Consider the following 21,173-nt stretch of genomic DNA (forward strand, 5'->3'; position numbering starts at 1 on the left):
GTGCGGGTTGGTCGACGGAGCCACAAGTCGTTGCCCTCGTGGTAGCCCGCGCAGTTGGCCAGTCTGCTGTAACGAGTTTTTTTGTTCCCGTCACAGGCCATCTTCAGGTGTTGATGGCCATAATTGTGGATGTCATGTAGATGGTCCACTCAATTTGACGCGTGATCGATTGTGAGTCGTTCATCATCTGGGGGTTTCCCCAAACAGTAGGTCGCAGGACAGTGGGAGTTCGCTTCCGAACACTAGGCTAGCCGGGGTCAAGCCAGTAGTGTCGTGGGGGGTTGCCCTGTAAGCAAGGAGGCAGATGGGTAATCTTGCATCCCAATCCCTCTGGTGCCACGCGAAAACTTTTCATAGGTGCTCCTCGACATTTTCGATGTAGTGCTCGACCATGCCGTCCAGTTACGGGTGGAGAGGTGTGGTGCGGGTCATGCTCACTCCCAGGCGTTGCAAAATCTCCTGTATCAGACGGGACTCAACGTTACTGCTCTGGTCACTATGTAGCTCCTGCGGTACTCCAGAGCGGCAGAGGAAGTTGGTAACCAGCACTCCTGCCACTGTCAAAGGCTCTTGGTTGAGAATGGCCTAGGCTTCCAGCCTCAAGGTAAAATAGTCCATAGCAATCAGGAGATATCGGTTTCCTTCGTCGCTCCATGGTAGGAGCCCTGCTACAACAATAGCTGTCGTTTCAAATGGAGCCTCCGATCTCATAATTATGTATTTGGCCTCAATTTCTGGTTTTGGGGCCATGACTGGCTGAACAAGTGTTGCACTGCCACCACATTTCTCAAGATCGTTTCTTACCTGCAGCCAGTAGTACCTTTGCCTGCCTTATTCAGGGTCTTGTTGACACCCAAGTGACCTCCTGATGGCCCACCATGTAGCTCGGTCAGCATGCCATTCGCTCTGCTCCAAGGGAGAACTATCTGGGCCATTTTTCATTGTCTGTCGGCAGATACCTATTGGTGCTCTAGTATGCCATTCCTCACAGCGAGGAATTTCCATTGGGCCCAATAGCTTTAGCACGTTGGACTGTGGTCGGTGATATCTTTCCATTCTGGGCGTTGTCCTCCTATACTTCCTATAGAATTGCTCCCTTCTTAGAGTGGCTGGGTCCCAGCCAGCTGCAGCTACAGACATTACAGCTTATACCTGCTGGGTGTCTGCCCATGCCTCTCTACTTTGTGTCAGTTCTTAGAATGGTCAACAGGAAAGGGCATCCGCATTGTTGTTTTCGGCCTTCAAGTTGCTTGAAATTGAAGTTGTGTTCTTGTAGGCACTAAATCCAGCTGGTGGTTTGTTCTTTGAGGTTACTAAAACTCATAAGCCAGGTTAGTGCAGGTGGAACTCTTGTCCATTGAGGTACTTATGGAAATGTTCCAGTATCCCCACAATGGCCAGTAGTTCCTGCTGGGAATTAGTTTTATGTTTTTTCATCAGAAATTATGTACTATTAACTAAAAGTTGGTAGAATAATTATGATTAGTGATTAGTAAAGGTGCAGAAAGAAGTGGTTGTAGCTTATATTATGACGACCAGGGTTGTAGCCTGCTTTATGGTATATTCAGTCGTTTACCTGGAATTTGCAATCCATGTGAGCCTCAAGGTAACTTGTTTCTAACTGTGATTTGTATCTGCTGTCTTCACTATGGAACAGAAATGTTATATTCTGTGCCAAGACATTTGATTGCATAATTTCTAAATCATTCCCTCCTTGCCTAATTATCACTGAAGATTGTTAACAACCAACAGAGGAACCAGCTGCCTTTGTCTTCAGGGGTTCTCCCATAAGACCACAATTGCAGCACCATCATTAAATGTCAGTCTCATTTGAGCTCTGAAACTTTGTGTTGAAATTTATAGCCACTCGTTTTAGTGAAGGATTTTTAACCTCATACTGGTGGCCATCTCCTCAATTTTCAGCCCAAGGAAGTGTTCATGTAAGCCATTTACCATCCAAGCACCAGGAATAGTTAGTAAAAGGTCTTACATGATACAAAAATAACAATTATAACATATGGGAATGTCTTACAGGTAAAGCAGTTGTGAATTCAATTAATATACTCGTACATTATTCCCTTTTACATGTACTTCCTCAGTGGTTCTTCAGCAGAGATGATATTAAGACCTGACTTGGGCCCATCAATTCACAATTTGTCCTGATCACAGTCTTCATTTGTATCTTTAGCCTTAAAATATTCAATACTCTAGTTGAGACATGAAAGATTCACCTGTATTACTGAGTCCTGTATTCAAAAAACAGCATCAAGACATTAAAAGAATATTATAATGTCTGAAACAGCTTGAACCATTTCTTGGTTCCTTGGACGAGTTTCAATTAAATTTTAAGAGAAGGGAAATAAGAGTTAGTGATCATGTCACTGCATGAACTAATTATCATACTATATAACTCCATCTCTTCTGACAGGTTGAACCGAAATGATGAATGGAGTCAGTCTAACGGTCTTCACAAAGGAGCATGATGCAGCACCTTGAATCCCGTTGCTGTATAAGTAGCAAGTCATCCTTAATTACAGAGTTGCCAGGTCAGCACAGCATACAATTCAGACACTTGGCATAATTATGCCATATTGTACTCCCTGCTACAAAGTAAAACTTGGGTTTCAGTTGTAACTTTAAGTTTTCAAATTTCAAAGCCCCCCCCCTCCCAAATGTAATAAATAAAATTAATTTTACTATTAATCAAGTACTTATGGATATCAGCCCAGAAATTGGTCAGTGCAATGCAGAACATTCAGTCCATTTCCAGACCACTTTAGCTTATTCACTGTACATAAGTACTGAAGCAGACAATTTTTGGTGTGAGCACAGTTAACAGTAATTTTGTATAGCTGTAGGGTGACCAGCTGAGGTTAGTGAACTCAGACAATGGGATGGCAGGTCAGCCTGCTGCTGGTATAAATATTCTTTCAGCAGTTTTGCACCAGCAATATACAAGGAGTGCAATTGGAGACAGCAACAGCCGCAGTGGTAACATACAACTTATATACTATAGAATCCTAATTATAAACTTTTCTAGAGATTAAAGAAACAAAATTTCTTAGAAAAAAGAAAGATAAGGTTTTGAACATGGTGACAGCTGTTGGGTGGGGAGAGGGATTTACCCACAACTCTTCTCATAATTAAAATTTTGGGGGTGGCTTGAGGAGGTTTCTTTTATCATATTCAGAAGAAATGTTTGTGATGAACATTTAGAATGTATTCCCATAGAACTTGTTTTGTGGATATTAGTGTCGATTGTGGTCTTGATTTTAGCACTGTGTAGGCCTGCAGCACAACATGGTGACACAATCCAAACAACCACCGCCTTGAAAACCTCTAAAATTATATAACATTAGTATATTAAATTCAGGATTTTATTTCTTAAAACCCTTGCCAAAATAAAATTCAAGTAACAGTTCTCTTAACAGAATATAAGAAAGGGCCTGGAAAAATTAGGTATATCAGAGAAAGCTGTTTAAAGAGGCATTACTCTACATGACAACATCAGAGTAGGTAGATTTTTATAATACATAATTTGTAGATAATTTTTCTGTTTTGTGTGTGTGTGCATGCATGCGCGCACATAATAGTGCCAGGCAGGCTTAATAGTTTGTAAAAGTAAGTAAAGTAAAGCTATCCGTGTAACAGGCCGTGAAGGCCCATAGGGTTGTGAGACGTTGAGGGTCCCACATTATCTAGACAGTCAGCTCACAGATGGCAGTAAGGTTGTCAGCCTTACGCGCCTTCCGCACTTTACTCCCCAGGAAAATTATTTAATTTATTCCTGGCACTCATTTCTGTTAGAGGCTGAGTCGACCCCAGGGCCATAGTGTGGCTGGAAGGATTAGGTCAATTGAAAAAATCTAATGACCTCATTGAGACTTGAACCCGCGACCTTCCAGCTTGTAGCATAGACCCTCAACCACCTACGCTACCGTGTCCCCCCTTAATAGTTTGTAATAACATTAAAAACCTTTTATGTACTCTTTGCACACAGTGTTTAAAATGACCATAACTTGGTAGGTCATATCTGCCTACATTTTGTCTCTAAAACTCCTTCACAGATTTCAGGTGAATTTTCACATTTTGGATCTACAGTGAAAGTTCCTGCATGAATTTCTGTATCATACCACCATAACACCTACCTTACATAATTTTATATTCAAACACATTTTTCTCAAAAATTACTTCTTCTTCTTCAAAATAATTAGTACAGAACATAAAGCATGAATCCTATCTGTTTGAAACATTTTTCAGTGTGGTGGAATATCTAATGAAATGAAAAAGAAAGAAAACTCGTAGTTCTTAGTATTTTCTGAAATATGTTTCTGGCTTCCGATGTGCATTAAGCAACAGTGAAATATGAACTCACTAAAATGCATTTAGAAAATATATGTACTCCATTGTAGTAATTGTAGTACCTCTCCACTCTTGTTAGAAAAAGTTTCAGATATTCAAGTGGGTCCCTTATCACCATGCCATGATGCATTCTCATCTCTTGGATACGGGAGACAACCCCCAGATATAGAGGGTTGCCATGAATATCTTGAATAAGCAGTTGAGGATTGCCAGCAAGAGATGGTTCTTAGAATTCATGACTGGTCTAACAATCATTACCATGAAATTCCAGGATGTCATGAAATGTTATGCAGTACCTTGGAACATGGTTTGCTCTTGATTAATTTCTGAATTCCATAAAAAGAACATAATTGAAAATTATACTGCACATCTTGCTGCAAAAGAACTGATAATACTTTTCTTTTTCCTTTCTTTTTGCAGAGTAAAAACATTGAAGAGAATAAGGTTAGGCTTCGTGTTTGAACAAGCAGAAGAATGATTTGCCATTTGCCGCCGATATCCTGCATCATGCTCCTGCTAGGGATGTGTCAGGCAAAACTTGAATTTGCTGATAACTCCACAGACCGTGACCAGCGTAGTGAGTTTCATTCATGTTACAGCTAAGATGTGTGATAATATTACTTTCTGCAGATTCATTTTCTATTTAAAATATTACAAGGACAGACATGGCATATGAACCTTGGATTGGTACAGCCTATGGTTCAAACATGCATAGAAAATCCATTTTGATGTTATTTAGTTTATAAATCGCTTACAGGGCCTGTATCAATTGAGAAATTATTGAGTTCCAGATGAGATGAGAGAATGATTATACACAGTGAACTGGAAAAGATAGAGGAAGATATGGCTAATGGGCCCTTTGAAAATGTGACAAAATATTTGGGAATGACATTAAGAAGTTTAGATCTCACTCAGGAAAAAATTAGAAGCAGACTGGACTTCATAATCTTGAACTTTCTAATGTTGATTTGTGAAATAAAACTGGGACAATAAAATCAAGGAGGTTGAGATGGACATGCCAGTGTAGCATATATGGGAAAGAAGAGAGATTCACAGAGTTCTAGTCAGAAAACATGAAAGAGAGTGATAACTGGAAGACCTAGGTATATGTGTCAGGATATTAAAATGGATCTTAAAAAGCAGAAAGGAAAGGTGTTGATGTGATTCATCTGGTTCAGGGTAGGGACCAGTGCTGGGCTCTTGTGAACAGGATAATGAACTTTCTTCACTAGCTGAGCAACTATTAACTTTAGTTATTTAGCAAGTTCTACCATTTGTTTCACGAGATAGGAAAACCACAGTAAGCTCAGGCAGCAGGCACCCCAAGAGACACTCGACTCAGATATTTTTGAAAGAAGTAATGCATATTAGCACTTGGACCACCTGCTTAGTACTCAACTGAAATTAATTGTGTTGGACATTGTGTGCAAAATGTTGGGGCTGTTTGGAATTTTTGTTAAACATTTAAACTTTGTTGATTACCTAAGAATAACTGAGAAAATACAAATTTTATGTTGTGTTTTAAATTTGGGGGGGGGGTTCACCTGTTTGAAAATCTATAGAAATGATTTGATCAACATTAGACTTCTGTTTTACAATAAGGCACAATTAAATTTAAATACTGTAGCATATGTCAATATATGTCACGGGAACTGAGAGCAACAGGATTACATTTCCTGGCTTCTGCATTCTTCTTGTACATTCTGGTATATTCTGGACACGATTGGTTGATGAGGAGGACCAAGGTCACCAGTGAACACTCCAGAAGCTACAAGAGGCGTGCACAGAGCACGAAGCAGGCAACGAGATCCCACTCCACCCAGTTTCCATGGCAGTACCTTAATATTGGAATGTATATGAGATGTATGAGATATTCGTTGTCAGAAACATCTGCAGTATATAGAATTTTTCTGAAATAACTTAGTGCTTGATGGACAAAACTTTGATAAGTTTAAAAGAATAGGCAGAAGGTCATGGATTACAGGGGGGAGGTCTTCAGGCCTAAACCTGGTTAATTTGCACCAGGATGGAGGTGCCCAAGGTGAAGTTAAGGGTTTTACATTTCATTATTCATTTGCTACTCATAAAAGCTGAGATTCTGAAATAATACAGAACCAGTGTCCATCATAACGCTGTTGATACACCTCCAACAAAAATTAAACAGTACAACACTCAGAATTCTGTAGCATTGTTATTACAGAATAAATCAATTTTATGCTTGGAATTACCATTGGCACTGTGACCATAAGCGCAGTACATAAATTCTGCAACATGAGATGAAGTGTTGAATGACTTACAGTTGCTGCTTCACCTTTCATAAATCATAAACTTAGCAGCATATTATAAATACAAACCACTCCGTCCAGTGTGACATGTAAGTTTTTACTACGTTAAAACTTATCTCCCTTACATGTTTCGGTCCTTACGGGCCATCTTCAGAGGGAACATCATTACAAACTGGAAACTACCATCACAATAGGTGTTTTGATTTATTTTAATACATACACTTATATCCTATAATGCACAGTATGCATAAAGTCGAACGTTTCACAATCACAGCAGCTTCCTGGTGTTGTAAAGTTTTTAAAAGTTTCTAGATGTTATTTAAAAAACCTTTATTGTCAATAGTTAAAATTTTTTAAATCACATAGGTTCGTGTCCGTACTCCTACCGTCCTTCTTGTATGGGGCATATTTTGTGCCACCTGTCTATCTTGATGAGGTTCTTGATGTCGTCCAGGGTTTGTTCGTGGCTTGCTGTGTTGTTTTCACCATAAGGGAGATAAGTTTTAACATAGTAAAAACTTACATGTCACACTGGACAGAGTGGTTTGTATTTATAATTGTTAGTGTGATGGACCAGAATGAAACAAATCAAATTTAGCTGCATATGTATCATGAATTAGAATTTGAAGAAATATCTCGTATCTGTTATGTAAACGTACTTGAGAAAAGTAATGTTTATAGTCATGAGACAGCAAAAGACTTTCATAAACTTTCGTGACTCTGTGTAGTCTGGTCAAAGGTATAAACTATTCTGAGGAGCCTCCATCTTCAAGGTAGAAGAGTGACAGGAGTGTTAAGCTATGTGAGGCTGCTACTGAAGAGGGCAGTCCAGTCTGCAGCACAAATAAATTGCTAATATTATCCGTTTTACTGTGTTCCTATTATTACTTGCTTCACTGTGTTGCTACTAGCACATGCTTCCTCAAGTTGGTAGTAGCATATGTTTCATGTTTCATGGCTGAGTTGCTTTATTCTACCTTGAAGATGGAAGTAGCTTGTTCCTTTGAAATGTTGGTACTTTTCTACCAGACTACACAGCATCATCTCCCAGAAGACAGCACTCTTCGTATTTACTGCTATAGGAATCTCAAGTATGACATAAGTAAATATAAGTAAATGTGAATTATCTTAATGCTCTGACACTTGGACCTTGACAGAGGCATCAACATTTATGAACGCTCCTGCATGATTTTCTCATTTTCAGTATCATCCAACCCAGCAATTACTACCAGCATCATTTATAATAAATGTCCTTAAAAATCAGCACCATTAAACATAAAATTATGACATCACTGTGAACTCCACACTGGCATGATCTGTTTGCAGACATACTGCTGTATCAGTCTCTGTTCATGCCTCCACGCCGACACCAATCCAGCAATAATGTGAACACAAACAGTGAGGCAGAGAATGGAGCAACAACTCGCATAGAGAGTATGGCATGTCGGGCACTGGATGGGACAACTGGAATGTGTTACTCTAAGAACGAATGTGCAGAGCTAGATGGCAGGAGTGTTGGGCTCTGTGATGACGATGCTGGAGATGATGGTCCTGTCTGCTGCATAGGTGAGTTGCTAGTATTACTTGCTTCACTGTGTTGCTCACACCACATGCATCATTTTGCTAGTACCACGTGTTTCACCATATTTTCTTTTTTATTGCTAGAGGTTTGGGACTAAGTCCCTTGCACTGCAGCCACTTCTGGCCTATTGTACCAGCCCAAGATGATAGGTAAGGGTGATTGTGGAGCAATTGGTGGAATGACGATTTGGCAGTGGAAACCGAAGCACTCAGAGAAAACCTGCCCCAGCGCCACTTTGTCCACCACAAATCCCACTTGACCAGACCCGGGATCGAACCTGGGCCACCGCGATGGGAAGCCAGCGACTAACCGCTTTAGCTAGGGCGCGGCCTTCACCATATTACTAGTAACACATGTTAGTTGGATTTGCTGTATAATGATTCTAATAGCACTTACTTCACCGTGCTGCTAGTAGCACTCACTTGACTATGTTGTTAGTGGCAGTTGCTTGGTCATATTACTAGATGTACATAGTTCACCTTGCTGCTAGTAATTTGCAGATTTCTCCCTAGAGGCTATATTTTCCTATAGTACAAATTTCCAATCCTATAAATCACGTGATTTATCTAATGTTTCATAATCCAGAAACAAAATGCAATTCAGCTTGTGGGTTAGGATGCTGTACTCATGTGCAGATAATCATTAACTTCGAAACCTAGTTGATTCAGAATGTTGTGTTGCAGGAATTTTTATTGTAAATATGGTAAAATTGGTGTTATTGGTCATCAATGTCGTCGTCATCATCATCATCGCCGCCACCACCACCTCCACACACATATCTTTTAGGGAAATACAGAGTGATTCAGAGAGATGGACACAATTTCAATTGGCTATATTTCCTGAACTATAAGTTGCATTTGAATTCTGTAAAATGCATTTGAAAGAGGACGATGTAAAGTTTCTATTACTATTGCTAGAGCACTCCAGCACCGCATCACTTGTACGCGAGATGGCTACTATTTAATACAAGATTTTTTGCATTCGTGAGTTTAGTAAAAGTGAGCCTGCGACTGCAGTGCAGCGCACATTTCGTCGTAAGTTTAACATCCAACCTCCAAGGAATAGCATTTATCATTGGAATAAACAATTTGATGAAACTGGCTCTCTGTGTAAGGGTAAAAGCCCGGGCCGATCGCATGTATCGGAGGAGAACGTGGAGCGCATTCGAGTGGGCTTTGAGCGTAGCCCAATGAAGTCAACCCGTAGTGCTAGTAGAGAACTTGGACTATCGCAAATAACTGTCTGGCGTGTATTGAGGCGCCAGTTAGTGTACAAACCATACCACCTACAACTGGTACAGGCTCTTCACGCAAACGATAAGGCAAAGCGTGTAGAATTTTGTGACCGTGCTCAAAAACATGGAAGATGAATTGTCTCTGCCTCATGTAATTTTTAGCGATGAATCTACGTTTCACCTAAGTGGGAAAGTCAACAGGCACAATGTTCGCATAGGGGGGCTACAAAATCCCTGTGTAACACTCGAACATGTGAGGGACAGCCCGAAAGTTAATGTGTTCTGTGCAATATTGTTATCAAAGTTTTATGGACCTTTCTTTTTTTGACAAAAACACGGTTACTGGAGTAACGTATGTTAGAATGCTGCAAAACTGGCTTGTTCCTCAAATGAATGAAGATTCAGGAGATTACATTTTCCAGCAGGACGGAGCTCCACCCTATTGGCACCTGAACGTTCGACGTTTCCTGAATGAATCTCTACCTCAAGGATGGATAGGTCACATGGGGAATGAAGACCTGGCACTTCAGTTCTGGCCACAGAGGTCTCCTGATCTCACACCCTGCGATCGTTTCCTGTGGAGATTCGTGAAAGATGCAGTTTACGTACCACCTCTTCCCACAACTTTGAATGACCTAAGAAACCGTATGACAGCTGCGGTGAACTCAGTGAGCAAAATATTTGTCATCGAGTGTGGGATGAATTCAGCTACCGTCTAGATGTTATCCGTGCACCCGGAGGGGGGCACATTGAACATCTATAAATTTCCATGTATGTATAATCAAATGTAATTTACAGAATTCAAATGCAACATATAATTCAGGAAATATAGCCAATTGAAATTGTGTATATCTTTCTGAATCACCCTGTAATTATTATTGAAGTACACAATTTGTCTGTTTTAAATTTTAAATAGTCCAGCACAACCTCAGAGTTTCATTCTTACCATGTCTGTAATCATGGGATTAAGACTTATATTTCATACAGAATTTGGAGTTAGGTTTATGGTTTATCTCTCTTTACCAATCTTCACATGGCCGAAGTTGCTATGTTATTGTTTGAAATTCTGTGAAAATAACCTTCACAAAATATTCATATTTTTCACACATTTATTGTAATACATCATTTCAGGACCACAGGTATATTGCTATAACCTGATGAGTTCACATTTATACCGTGTTACTGTTACTGATTGCAAAGATAAAGTTTTCCTTGTGCTAATAAATTAGGCAGAATGACAAGATGTGGAGTATAACTCCATCATTGTTAACATTGGCACTAGATGTATGTGAGTGGTCAGCTTCACACTCCTGTGGCTTTACCCTTGATGAAAGATCACCTAGTACCAGTTACAAGAAATCAAGAATTACAAAGCTGGAGAGGCCTCAAGTAACAACGTTTATGCCAAATAAGTGAAAAGTTAAAGTGAAAATGAACAAATTCAGTGAAATTTTCAGAGTTGCAAAACTATGCCTTTGGGAAATGCACAATTTGAAACTTGGATATAGTTATTTACTCAAAAATATTGTGACGTGCTTCCTGAAAGAAGAACTATAAGATGTCCATCACTAGTCAACGGCTAGCAATTCATAGGCAGCAAAGCCTAGGAAATCGTCCTGGAGATGAAAGTCTAACGGTGGGGTTTCCACCGTTATTTATAACGAAATGTATTCCCACGGCAACAAGAGGTTCATTGCATAGCAGCGATAAAATTAACCCTTTGACAGGGTGTTCCTTATTCAGCCTGAGTTCATATCCAACAAGAGACTAGCTAATTTCTATCCGACAAGAGACCAGTTAGTTCATATTCAATGAGAGCTAAGGACAGTTGAGCTCCAAGCAGAGCAGAAGACACTTTACCGAGCTTAGGGGTGTGAGAGTGTATAACCCAGAGGAGGAAACAGACTGGTACAACACTTTAGAAAGGCTGGCTCCTCAATGTATCTTAGGAATTAAGTTACATACAGACCCAAAGACAAGATAAAATAACCATTGCAAAGATGGACTTCTCAAGCATTTAATCTCTTAGGCTACTGACACTTAGCCAATCTAACATAAGATTGATGAGGACTATGAGTAAGCTACATACTGGTACCTCTTTAGTACAAACATTTCACTTTTTGCCATTTCTTTCAATCATGTTACCTTCCAGTTGGGCTTGACTTGTCTTCCAGTTGAGAAGAGCTGCCGCAACATAACACGACAGGCAATCTCCTACTTTGTGAACCCAAGCTACCCTGACAGAGATCGCCTTGGTTCCTTCTGTGATTTCCGCATTGATATCACCAACAAAAATGTCTGCCAAGTCAGGTGAGTATATATGTATGGCCATGAGAGCAAATAGTCATGACCTTATATGAAAGTCTTATCCCTTGCTTTGCCTGGAAGCATTAATGAATAACAGAAAATACTATGCAAAACCGTGAAAACCTCAGATGGTACCCCAAGTCTGCAGCTAGGATTTGTATTCAGTTTCTTTGAAATGGAAGTCATGTGTGTAGCTGAGGACCAAGCATACAAAGCCTGCAAGTTGGTTTAATTTTTTAAGCCACAAGACATTGCTCTCTTGATGTAAAATGATATTTATTGAAAGAAAGCATTCAAACATACAGTATCCTCTTTCTCCTGAATATATTGTAGCTTCATGAAATTAAAATAATCCAACTATGGCAACACATGGTACAGATGTGTTTCAGTTTCAATGAATGTAAATATATTTTGTTTCAGAAACCTCACCTGATAACAATTTTCTGTACAATATAATATATGAAGAACCATGTGCTCTTCTTCTCTATTATTCTCCAGCATTCCATCATAACTTTTCAATTCTGTAAGATCCTTCGTACAGCTTCATCAAGAGGTTCCTTACATCCCTTTTCTTTTTGGAAGAAATGTAGTGAGAAGTGATTGGCATCTCTTCTCATTTGTTTTAAATTGGCAATCTCTCTGTCACTCTCTTTTGAAATATAATTTTGGGCTCTATTTCTGATTCCTTATGACATTTATTCTACAGTTATTGAGCCAATATTTTTTGAGGGTGTTCTCTTTCGTCAAATAACATTCACTCATCACTTACCAAGTATCATTCCAGACAGTTCTCCTTAGACATGATAAGAGCATAGTTTCTTCTCATGTCTCCCAAGCCCCTGATAACTTGGCAAATAGCTAAGCTATGACCATACACTTGAATGTAAATCAAAAAGCTCTTTATTCTGCCAGGAGATTCTGTTATAAGCCACTTCATCAGGGAGCGAGTAACATGATTCTTACTGTCATGGCTTGCATGGTCATCACAAAATAGGCAAATAACCTTAGTATCCAGTAAATTATGACCACGCAGTTAATTTAGTAGTGCAGAAGCTATTTCTGTTGCTCCCCTATCTTCCTGATTTTCGGCCCATATATACAACTTTGAATCTATGTTTAAGGCATGCTATTAGGCAGATGACTGTAATATTCTTCCAGGACTGGATTCTTGGCAAAGCTGTACCTATAACGAATCAAAGCAGAAAGTAATGGTGTTTATTCCTCATTTACAGGAGCTTGTAAAAAGCATTTGCACATGGTGTGTGCAACCTGAATGAGTGCATAAATTCAGTTTTATTTTCAAAATCGTTCATAATCGTATTAAATTTTCTAAATATGTGCAAACAGAACATATATCAGTTACAGGATAACTCAAACTGATGTTAAAATCATTGATGACTGCATTGAAAGTGTGACTCTCAGAACTCCCAACAGTGACACTGTACATTCTGCACAGTATGCAAACAGGAAGTGCGGAGAGCAGCAGACAGGCCCAAGCTTGGCAATGGTGTAATGGCTTTCCCTCCCATCAAGTTTCTGATGAATTATCATATATTGTCCATCTTTTTTTCACAGAGTTTATGGATTTCCTATCCCTTCTCTGTCTTTTTCAGACACATGTTCCAATACAAACACTTACCATAGAAACTTCAACTGTTCTGTATAAAAATTTCTCTGCGCAGATACTGAAATTCATATCCAAAGAGGGATACTTCTATGCCTACAGCACCACTTTTGGTCTCTTATAACAAAAATGAATGCTGCCAGTGGCAAAAATTCATTGTAAGGAGCATATTGTGGCATACTTGCTTGAGGCAAAAACTGTGAAGCCAGCAGAGACAGATGTTGCTAGGGAAAGCTCTGCAAACATGCCCATTGCTAGGCAACAGCTTCGTCATGTTCTCTACGTTGTCCATGCCAATAGTTATATGATGTAGCAACAGAGATGTTGGAAAAGGCGATTTATATGCAGTCAGTGCCAAGGCTGCATAAGGAGTCGATTATGCAATGCAAGTTAGTTCAGTTTGAGCCTAGTAGAGTCCTAAAATGGCAGTTAGAAGATAACAAAGTTGGCATGAGACGGTTGCAGGTCTATGCAGGCGTGAGCCAGGAAGCAAAGGAATGTCCACTGTTGGAAGCTGCTACCAAGCAGTGCAGTGAAGACCGTGACTAAGAGAACACCAGTCTGTGTGTGACAGTGACCTGTACAATGTGTTTAAATCTCCAGTAAATCCAACTACAGTCAAAACCCTGTCTATAGTCACTCAGTCACATGACAATAAAATGTTCTGACAGAAAATTATGTACCCAATTATAATATGTAGAACATGTGATATTTTTAAACAAAAAAGTGAAACAAACTGAAAGCCTTGGCTGAATATTACCTCTCCCCCCTCCCTTCAGAGCAAACTTTTCAATGGTTATAACAAGCTTCTATTGAAAGTTGAGTCAGGAATATGTTCTGACCATCATGTTCATAGTGAATCTATGTGCGACATATTTTATAACTGTGATCACATGCAATATTGAATTTTGATCATTTACTATGGTACCAACTTGCTATTATGATTGACAGCAAAGAAGTAGATTGTGAAGTAATCAAGTGTATTGAACCAGGTTCCATAACAGCAGGGCCTCAGGGAACTGATTTGCATGCTCTGTTAGAGTGATGCCCAAAACCCATTGCTGAGGTAAAGCCTGCAGCCCAAAAATACTGTAGTTGTATGTAAATGAAAGGAAATCCACACTATAAATGTGCTGTTTGTTCATGCTGGCAGGCTTGACTTAGATGAATTCTCATTGCTGGGGCCACATACAACTATGGGAATCTGTCGAGGTGATCGCTTTGTGGCGATGACATCACTGCCGAACGGCATAGGAATATCAGAGCTGTGTGGTGAAAATGCTGGACAGCACTGTAAGTGAATCATTTAGACATTCTGTATAATATTATTATTGGTCTTGTCTCTTATCTCCACCATGTATTATGCATGCAGTGTATGTTCCTGTGGATGCAACAGTAGGCAGTGCCTCTCTCTCTCTTATGGTGATGACATCTGGTGCTAAGGCTTACCAGTGGCGTATCCGAGCAACTCAGATCGATTGCAGGACCACACCTGAGCTTGTAGGTAAGTAGGAACACATTTTATCATAACTAAGTGGATGTGTTTATTTCTGAATATCCTGGTGTCATATCCCATCATTGGTTGCCTTGAGTGGTATTATGTTTCTCTTCCTTATGAACATTAAAAAAGGATGCTTAATTTTATGATGAATTGATTGGAAATGACCTCAAATTAACAGTACTAGAATTAATTATATCCTGAATTTGGTGTGTCACAAGAAGAAAATGAAATACCAATTATACTGTTATGTTGTAGCTCCTAATGGATGTCTGCAGTACCACACAGACCTCAGTGGTAACATCAGGAGCTTCAACTATGACCCCGCAGATGGTGGTCACTACCAGAGCAACCTGGAGTATGCTATCTGCATCCAGCGATCCCCAAACACATGTCGTGTTGAGTTCAACCAAAGTGAGAATTCTGTCTTCTGGATTAACTCAGCAGATGGTTTGTGTTACAACCTCAATTCTAAAGAGAATGCTCATTCAAAATACATTTTGTATTTCTAGGAAATTTGTGAAGAACAGGAAAATTTGAATGATCGTTTCTGCCTTTTTTGTTACTGCCACGACCTGACATTTGTTGCTTACTGAAGTCACTTAGGACATGAGGTGAATGCATAAAGAGTCGTCATGGGAACAGAATTAGAACTAGATGGGAGGTACTATTGAAAGCAGGTTATGAATACAATAACTGGATTGAAATGTTTCAGGATGGGATCCAGCGGTGAAGTTTTATAATGAATTTTTGGGTTCTATAGCAGGGATTTTGTCTAGCAGCTAAGTAACAGCAGCAGTTAATGGAAAATACTGTGCACTGTGGAGTTAGCTGGGTTTTAAAGAGTTTCTTTTTTTCTGAAAAATATCTGCTGGTACTGTCATGCTTGGTTATAACTTCAAAATCAAAATAAACAATGTGCTGGCAGATGTAGAACTTTTAACAAAGTAGCTCCTTTTGTAAATTTTTTGAAGTCTGCAATTCTGCAGAAGAATTTATAAAAAAAAACACATTACTCACTACCAGATATTTCTGGTGGATTTTACCACAGTTGCTTCTAAATTTATTTTAATTACCAGCATGTTGATCCTCACTTTAAAAGATGTTATGACTATTCCACTGTCTCTCTACATCAATGTAAAAAGCAATTTTTTATCTTGTTTAATACTTAACAAACTGAAGAAAATTTTCAGACAACATTTATAGCATATAGTGAACAATAATTTTTATGTCTTGTACATCTTATAATGACTCATGTTTGTAAAATGCTGCAGAATCTGATCTTAGAGCAAAGAATATCTTTGGAGAAGTTCAAGTGCATGCCATCTCGCATTTCTAATAGTTATCTTCTGCAAGGTAGGCCATAATCATGCAAATCCACTGGTTACACAGTAACCCAGAGATTCAGCACTGTTAACACAGATACCTACTATTGTTCCTAATCCTTTCATGACATATCATATCAGTTCTCATTATTGAAACTCACACATTAGTTTGTTCTCTCCATTTCAATCTTCCAAGTAATTGTTTTCCAGGAGTTTCTCTACCAAAATTCTCTATGAGTTTGATTATTTCAGGCATGTATCTAGAAGAAGGAGTGGGTCGAGCAGGCACTGCAGCTTGTGATCTCAACTCTCACGACTACTTATACATCCCAGGTGGGCGAGATGGGAGTGACATGCAACCTGGAGGAACTTTCTCTGAACCCACAGCAGACAAATTCTGTGGGCGCAGCTTGTCAGGACTTGCAGTGACTGAGAATGCAGATCACATGAGATCTGGCTATGTGCTGGACCCACCAGACAACAATACTCTTGCCTCCACTATCACAAGTAAGGTCACCAAGTGCATGCCAAAGACACACATAAAAATTCGTGTTTTAGAATCTTATCCATCAAATATCATTATCCTAGAACTTAAAACTGCTGTGCGTGCATCTGCGATGATGTAAACGTGTCAGTGTGCAAATTACTTAGCTATTTGTATGGATGCACAGAACAGAATATCCCAGATAGTCACAGGTTGTGAATCTGTCCATCTGCTGTCTGCAAGTAAACATGGGAAATTCCATTTTCATACTAAGATGTTTTAGAGCTCAGTACATAAACAAGACAAGTATATTATACATACAATATACACTAGGATGACAAGATTTTACAAATAAAAAATGGGACATGCATTTTTATACGTAGCATTTGGCAGCCACACATTTCCAGCTCATGCTGGAGTCTGTTCCCCCTCTTAGTCAGATATTCTGTACTTCTGAGATGAACAGACAGCTTGCAGCAATTTGGAGTTGTTTCAAAGCAAGATATAATAGTCACTGAATGTAAGGTCCCCAAAACATATCTTTATCATTATAACAACTTTGATAATTTCAACAAAGAAACGGTTCTCTTCATCAGTTTGTGAAGCATTTATAATGGAAACTATACTAAAGTACCGCTTACAAAATGTCTTTATAAGATAAAATTTTTACATAACTTCAAAATACATGTAAGATGGCACTCTTTACATCCCATTTAATCTTTGTCAGGGCAATGGGACACATCTCTCAAAAACAGTATGTCTGGTCACCCTAGTACATACTCATGTACATTAAAGTTATTATATTTCAGGTAACATGTGGGGGGGCATGTAATTTGTGCTAAGCAGTAACGCTTCTGACGTGAATTGGGGAGGAATGCCTGGTTTGATCTGCAGATATAGTGACAGGTTTCACATAATTTCTCTCAGTCCCTCCAGGCATACTGCAAGACAGTACCACAAATCAGGTCACAGTCACTTCCATCCATGTCCTTTCAAATTCATTATACTAATTATCTCATCATTTGATGCTATATAATCTGAGCTGCTGACCACATCATTAAATGAGTTATAAATAAATATAAATAATAAACACAAGAAGTTGCAAAATGACAATAGCATAAATGTGTTTCATTAGAGCTAATGCAGGTACAGAATGTCACATCATAAATTTACTCAGTATGTTAGAGTTAAACTGCGAATGACAGACATCAACGCAGTGTCACATAAATGGCCAGATCATTTGGAAAATGTCTGAAACTGAATCAAAGAACTTCTGCATTAACATACACTGCCAGGGGCTTTCAACAAAAAGATACATGTAATAAGGTCACTGTATCAGTCTGAGTTATATAATGCATATGTTGCATCTTATGACCTAATTACAATTTTTTATATGGAATGCAATGGAAAGCACCTAAACTTTAAACTGGAAGAATCCTTACAACTGGAACAAATGAAGATTATAATCTATGACAATGAGAGGAAGCTTAATCAGTATTTAATTTTGTATTCTTCAAAGGAATTTTGACTGTTTATATAGGTATTTCTATTTTAAGAATTTTTTCTACAGATTTTTATTCTGTGTCCATTAACATACAGAAGTACAATTGATCTTTGGTTAAATCTGACACTCTTCCCTACAGGTTATGCAGCAGGTCCAATAATTCTCCGCTTCCATTCAGATGACATCGTAGAACCAGAACAAGAACTTGGCTTTGATATCACATATCGACAACTGGCTACAGGTTGCATACGTGCACTGAAATGAGTCTCTTCACCTCTGATAATGCAGATGGCTGTTTGATCCAATATATAAAGGGGCATATTTCTTGACATTAGATTTTGTTTGCTTACAAGTGAAATTAATGGAGTTTTTACAGCTTTTTAATAAATTAAAATAATCCATTAAATATGACAAGGAGCAGTGAAGTAGTAGTTTAATGTTGTTCAGAGTATAAGTTTTCTAATCAGGAATAGTTCCCTCTTCATGCCTTCCACATACAGTGACACCTCCATTTAAGGCTTCTTTGGGGAGCAATGGAGTTGAGCACTAAACTGAGGAAAGTCTTAAACATAACAAATTTAACACACATTACTAACTTGGGATAACTAAGCCCTTTATTTTGAAAAGGGCAAGCCAGTAATTTGGATGTACTCACATTTTGTGGATTTGGGCTCATCAAAGCAAACCTACAACAGATCTGAAAATGACTTGAGCCATGTGTTCAATCTGTTAAATACAGTAGGTTAATTGCTACATTTTTTGACCAATGCAATGTTCAAAATAAACATACACAATCTCCAGCAGATTATTTTGCATTGTTTGTTATTATGTCCGTTTTTAAACAGCTGATAAGAATGTCTAATAAATTTTGTTAAATAAAACATGATTACTAGTTTACATCCTGTTTGTTTTCTATAGAGGCAGTGTTTTTCTTAATGAAGTGTATTGATACATAGTAAGAGTGCTAATATTGGGTTAGTTTTGAAAGTCAGGAGAACGAATAACTTTCGAATAGTAAGATTTTGAAACAAAATATTGCTTCATTATTATATATTTTGTTGCATTTGTAAAACCAGTGCTTGCTTTTTTTAATAACATGTATGACATTTGGACAGTTTCAGAAAGAGCACAAAACATGAAGGAAAAATGATTTGTCACAAGTGTAAGATTCCGAAATAAAATTTACATACAAGACAGTGTGCAGACAGGTGTACTACAGAATTTATCTGTAAGAAATGGTAACTTTAGACATTAGTGGCAACCACACAAACAGTTTTCTGTTTCTGCTCTAAAGTTTAGTTTCGTTAACTCATGCCCTTTTCAGAATAAATGATTCAGTTCAGACTGATCAGTAAATGAGGGAAAACTTTAAATTACTGAACAATGAATGGAAGTAACATTGTATAAGGAAGTGATACTGTGGATCTAAGCAACAGGTGTCGGAAATGGAACAGATATTAAAAAAATATATTTTACTTCTTACAATATGTTGTCTATTTGTAATGTTTATGTATTAGTATTTATGGTGCTTGAATACAATGAATGGATTTTTAAAAGTGGCAGTGAAAAGGAAAATGTTGACAGTGGGAGAGTGGAAAAATCTCTTGAAAATTCATTCATTCATTCATTTATTTACACTTGTACAAAATACACGGAGGTGACTGCCTCAGATATAGAACAAGTCAACAATACAATATAACATGAATATACATACATAATCAGATAGTCATCATTGTCAAAATTTTAAATGCTTAATACAAGACTACTGTACAACAATACATTCCATATATATATATAAAAAAAAACATATAAAATTACATACATGATCAAGAGACCACCAAGACTCTTAATATAGTCATATAAAATCTAATTTCTTAACACTTTGCGGACAGGCAATTTAAATATTTAAATTAACCTGGGGACCAGCATTTTTTACCTACTACTGTGCGTGTGCATTGTTCACTTTAAAAATTAATATAACATCTCCTAATTAATTTTATGAACTAAAAATTTTTTAGAACACTTACCAGTGCTCCTAGAAGTACAAACATTCCCCCTCTGTGAAGGGGCATTACACAAAACTTGCAAATGTAGACAGTCGTACTCCTTTCTTGTGAACTGTGCAAACATAGCATTGCCTAGAAGGATGCTTCCCCTTGAAATGTTCACTCTTCACAATTTTTGTGAGGGTATGTTTCCACATATCACCTGAGAGTCACCCAGGGGGGTCAAAATGCTGCCTGCGTTGGGTGGGAGTAGACGGGCCTGGTCACACTAAGTCTGTGTCTGCCGCTGGTTCTGCCGCCACCATGTGGTCTGTAGCCCAGGGTTTTGCCACATTCAGCAGAAATGCCTTGTATTTCAATTTTGAATGAGGGTTTAGATTTTTGAAAACCAAAAATGAATTGAAAATGGCACAATTTATAAGCCATAAGGCAACTTTCTTTGTCCACTTTACTGTTTTCCGAGGAAGAGAATAATAGGCCAAGTACTGAATGGCTCTATCAACTCCCTTCATGACCATATTATACTCGGAAATACAAACAGGCTTCTTTACCTGCCCATGTCTCCTTTGAACATCAACAGTGCTTGAATTGTGAATTGCAGAAATCATGTTCACAACACGAGTATCCCTCCAGGACTGAAGAAGAATATCCCCCTTCCTCCTGAATTGGGTTTCACCACGTTTCAGGGATTTACATTCCTCTTTCAGATCTGGAGGAAGGCCTCTGTTCATCCTAATTGTTCCACAAACACGTACTTTTCTCGAAAGTAGCTGTTCTGCAGTTGCCACACTTTTATAATAATTGTCTTGATAGACATGGTAATTTTGACCAAGATAGGGTTCCAAAATGGAAAGAATAGTTTCTTGTAATTTCTTTCCTTCACCAGAATAAAATTCTAAATTTCCAATATAGCCTGAAGTGGTTTCAGTAACTACGCGAACAAGTAGGCCATACTTCGTAAG

The 21,173-nt window shown here is 38.4% G+C and overlaps 1 protein-coding gene across 1 annotated transcript; it reads left to right on the forward strand.

The window, feature by feature from the left end:
• Window positions 1–2,969: 2,969 nt before the first annotated feature.
• On the forward strand, window positions 2,970–19,591 carry LOC117282513. The gene is made up of 9 exons (XM_033752432.1): window positions 2,970–2,991; window positions 4,783–4,939; window positions 7,974–8,213; window positions 11,638–11,773; window positions 14,548–14,687; window positions 14,767–14,898; window positions 15,151–15,342; window positions 16,470–16,724; window positions 18,345–19,591. Exons 2-9 carry the CDS (start codon window positions 4,837–4,839, stop codon window positions 18,467–18,469), a joined length of 1,323 nt encoding a protein of 440 aa, XP_033608323.1. The 5' UTR covers window positions 2,970–2,991; window positions 4,783–4,836; the 3' UTR covers window positions 18,470–19,591.
• The last annotated feature ends 1,582 nt before the right edge of the window (window positions 19,592–21,173 follow it).

The sequence above is a fragment of the Cryptotermes secundus genome, unplaced genomic scaffold (genome assembly GCF_002891405.2).
Source record: "Cryptotermes secundus unplaced genomic scaffold, Csec_1.0 scaffold643, whole genome shotgun sequence".
NCBI lineage: Eukaryota > Metazoa > Arthropoda > Insecta > Blattodea > Kalotermitidae > Cryptotermes > Cryptotermes secundus.

Excerpts from the sequence above, each read along its gene's own strand:
- LOC117282513 (XM_033752432.1), top strand. The coding sequence starts at position 4,837 with ATGATTTGCCATTTGCCGCCGATATCCTGCATCATGCTCCTGCTAGGG. Across the intron at positions 14,688-14,766 it reads TGAAAATGCTGGACAGCACT|TGTATGTTCCTGTGGATGCA; the intron begins GTAAGTGAATCA and ends TTATGCATGCAG. Across the intron at positions 15,343-16,469 it reads CTGGATTAACTCAGCAGATG|GCATGTATCTAGAAGAAGGA; the intron begins GTTTGTGTTACA and ends TGATTATTTCAG.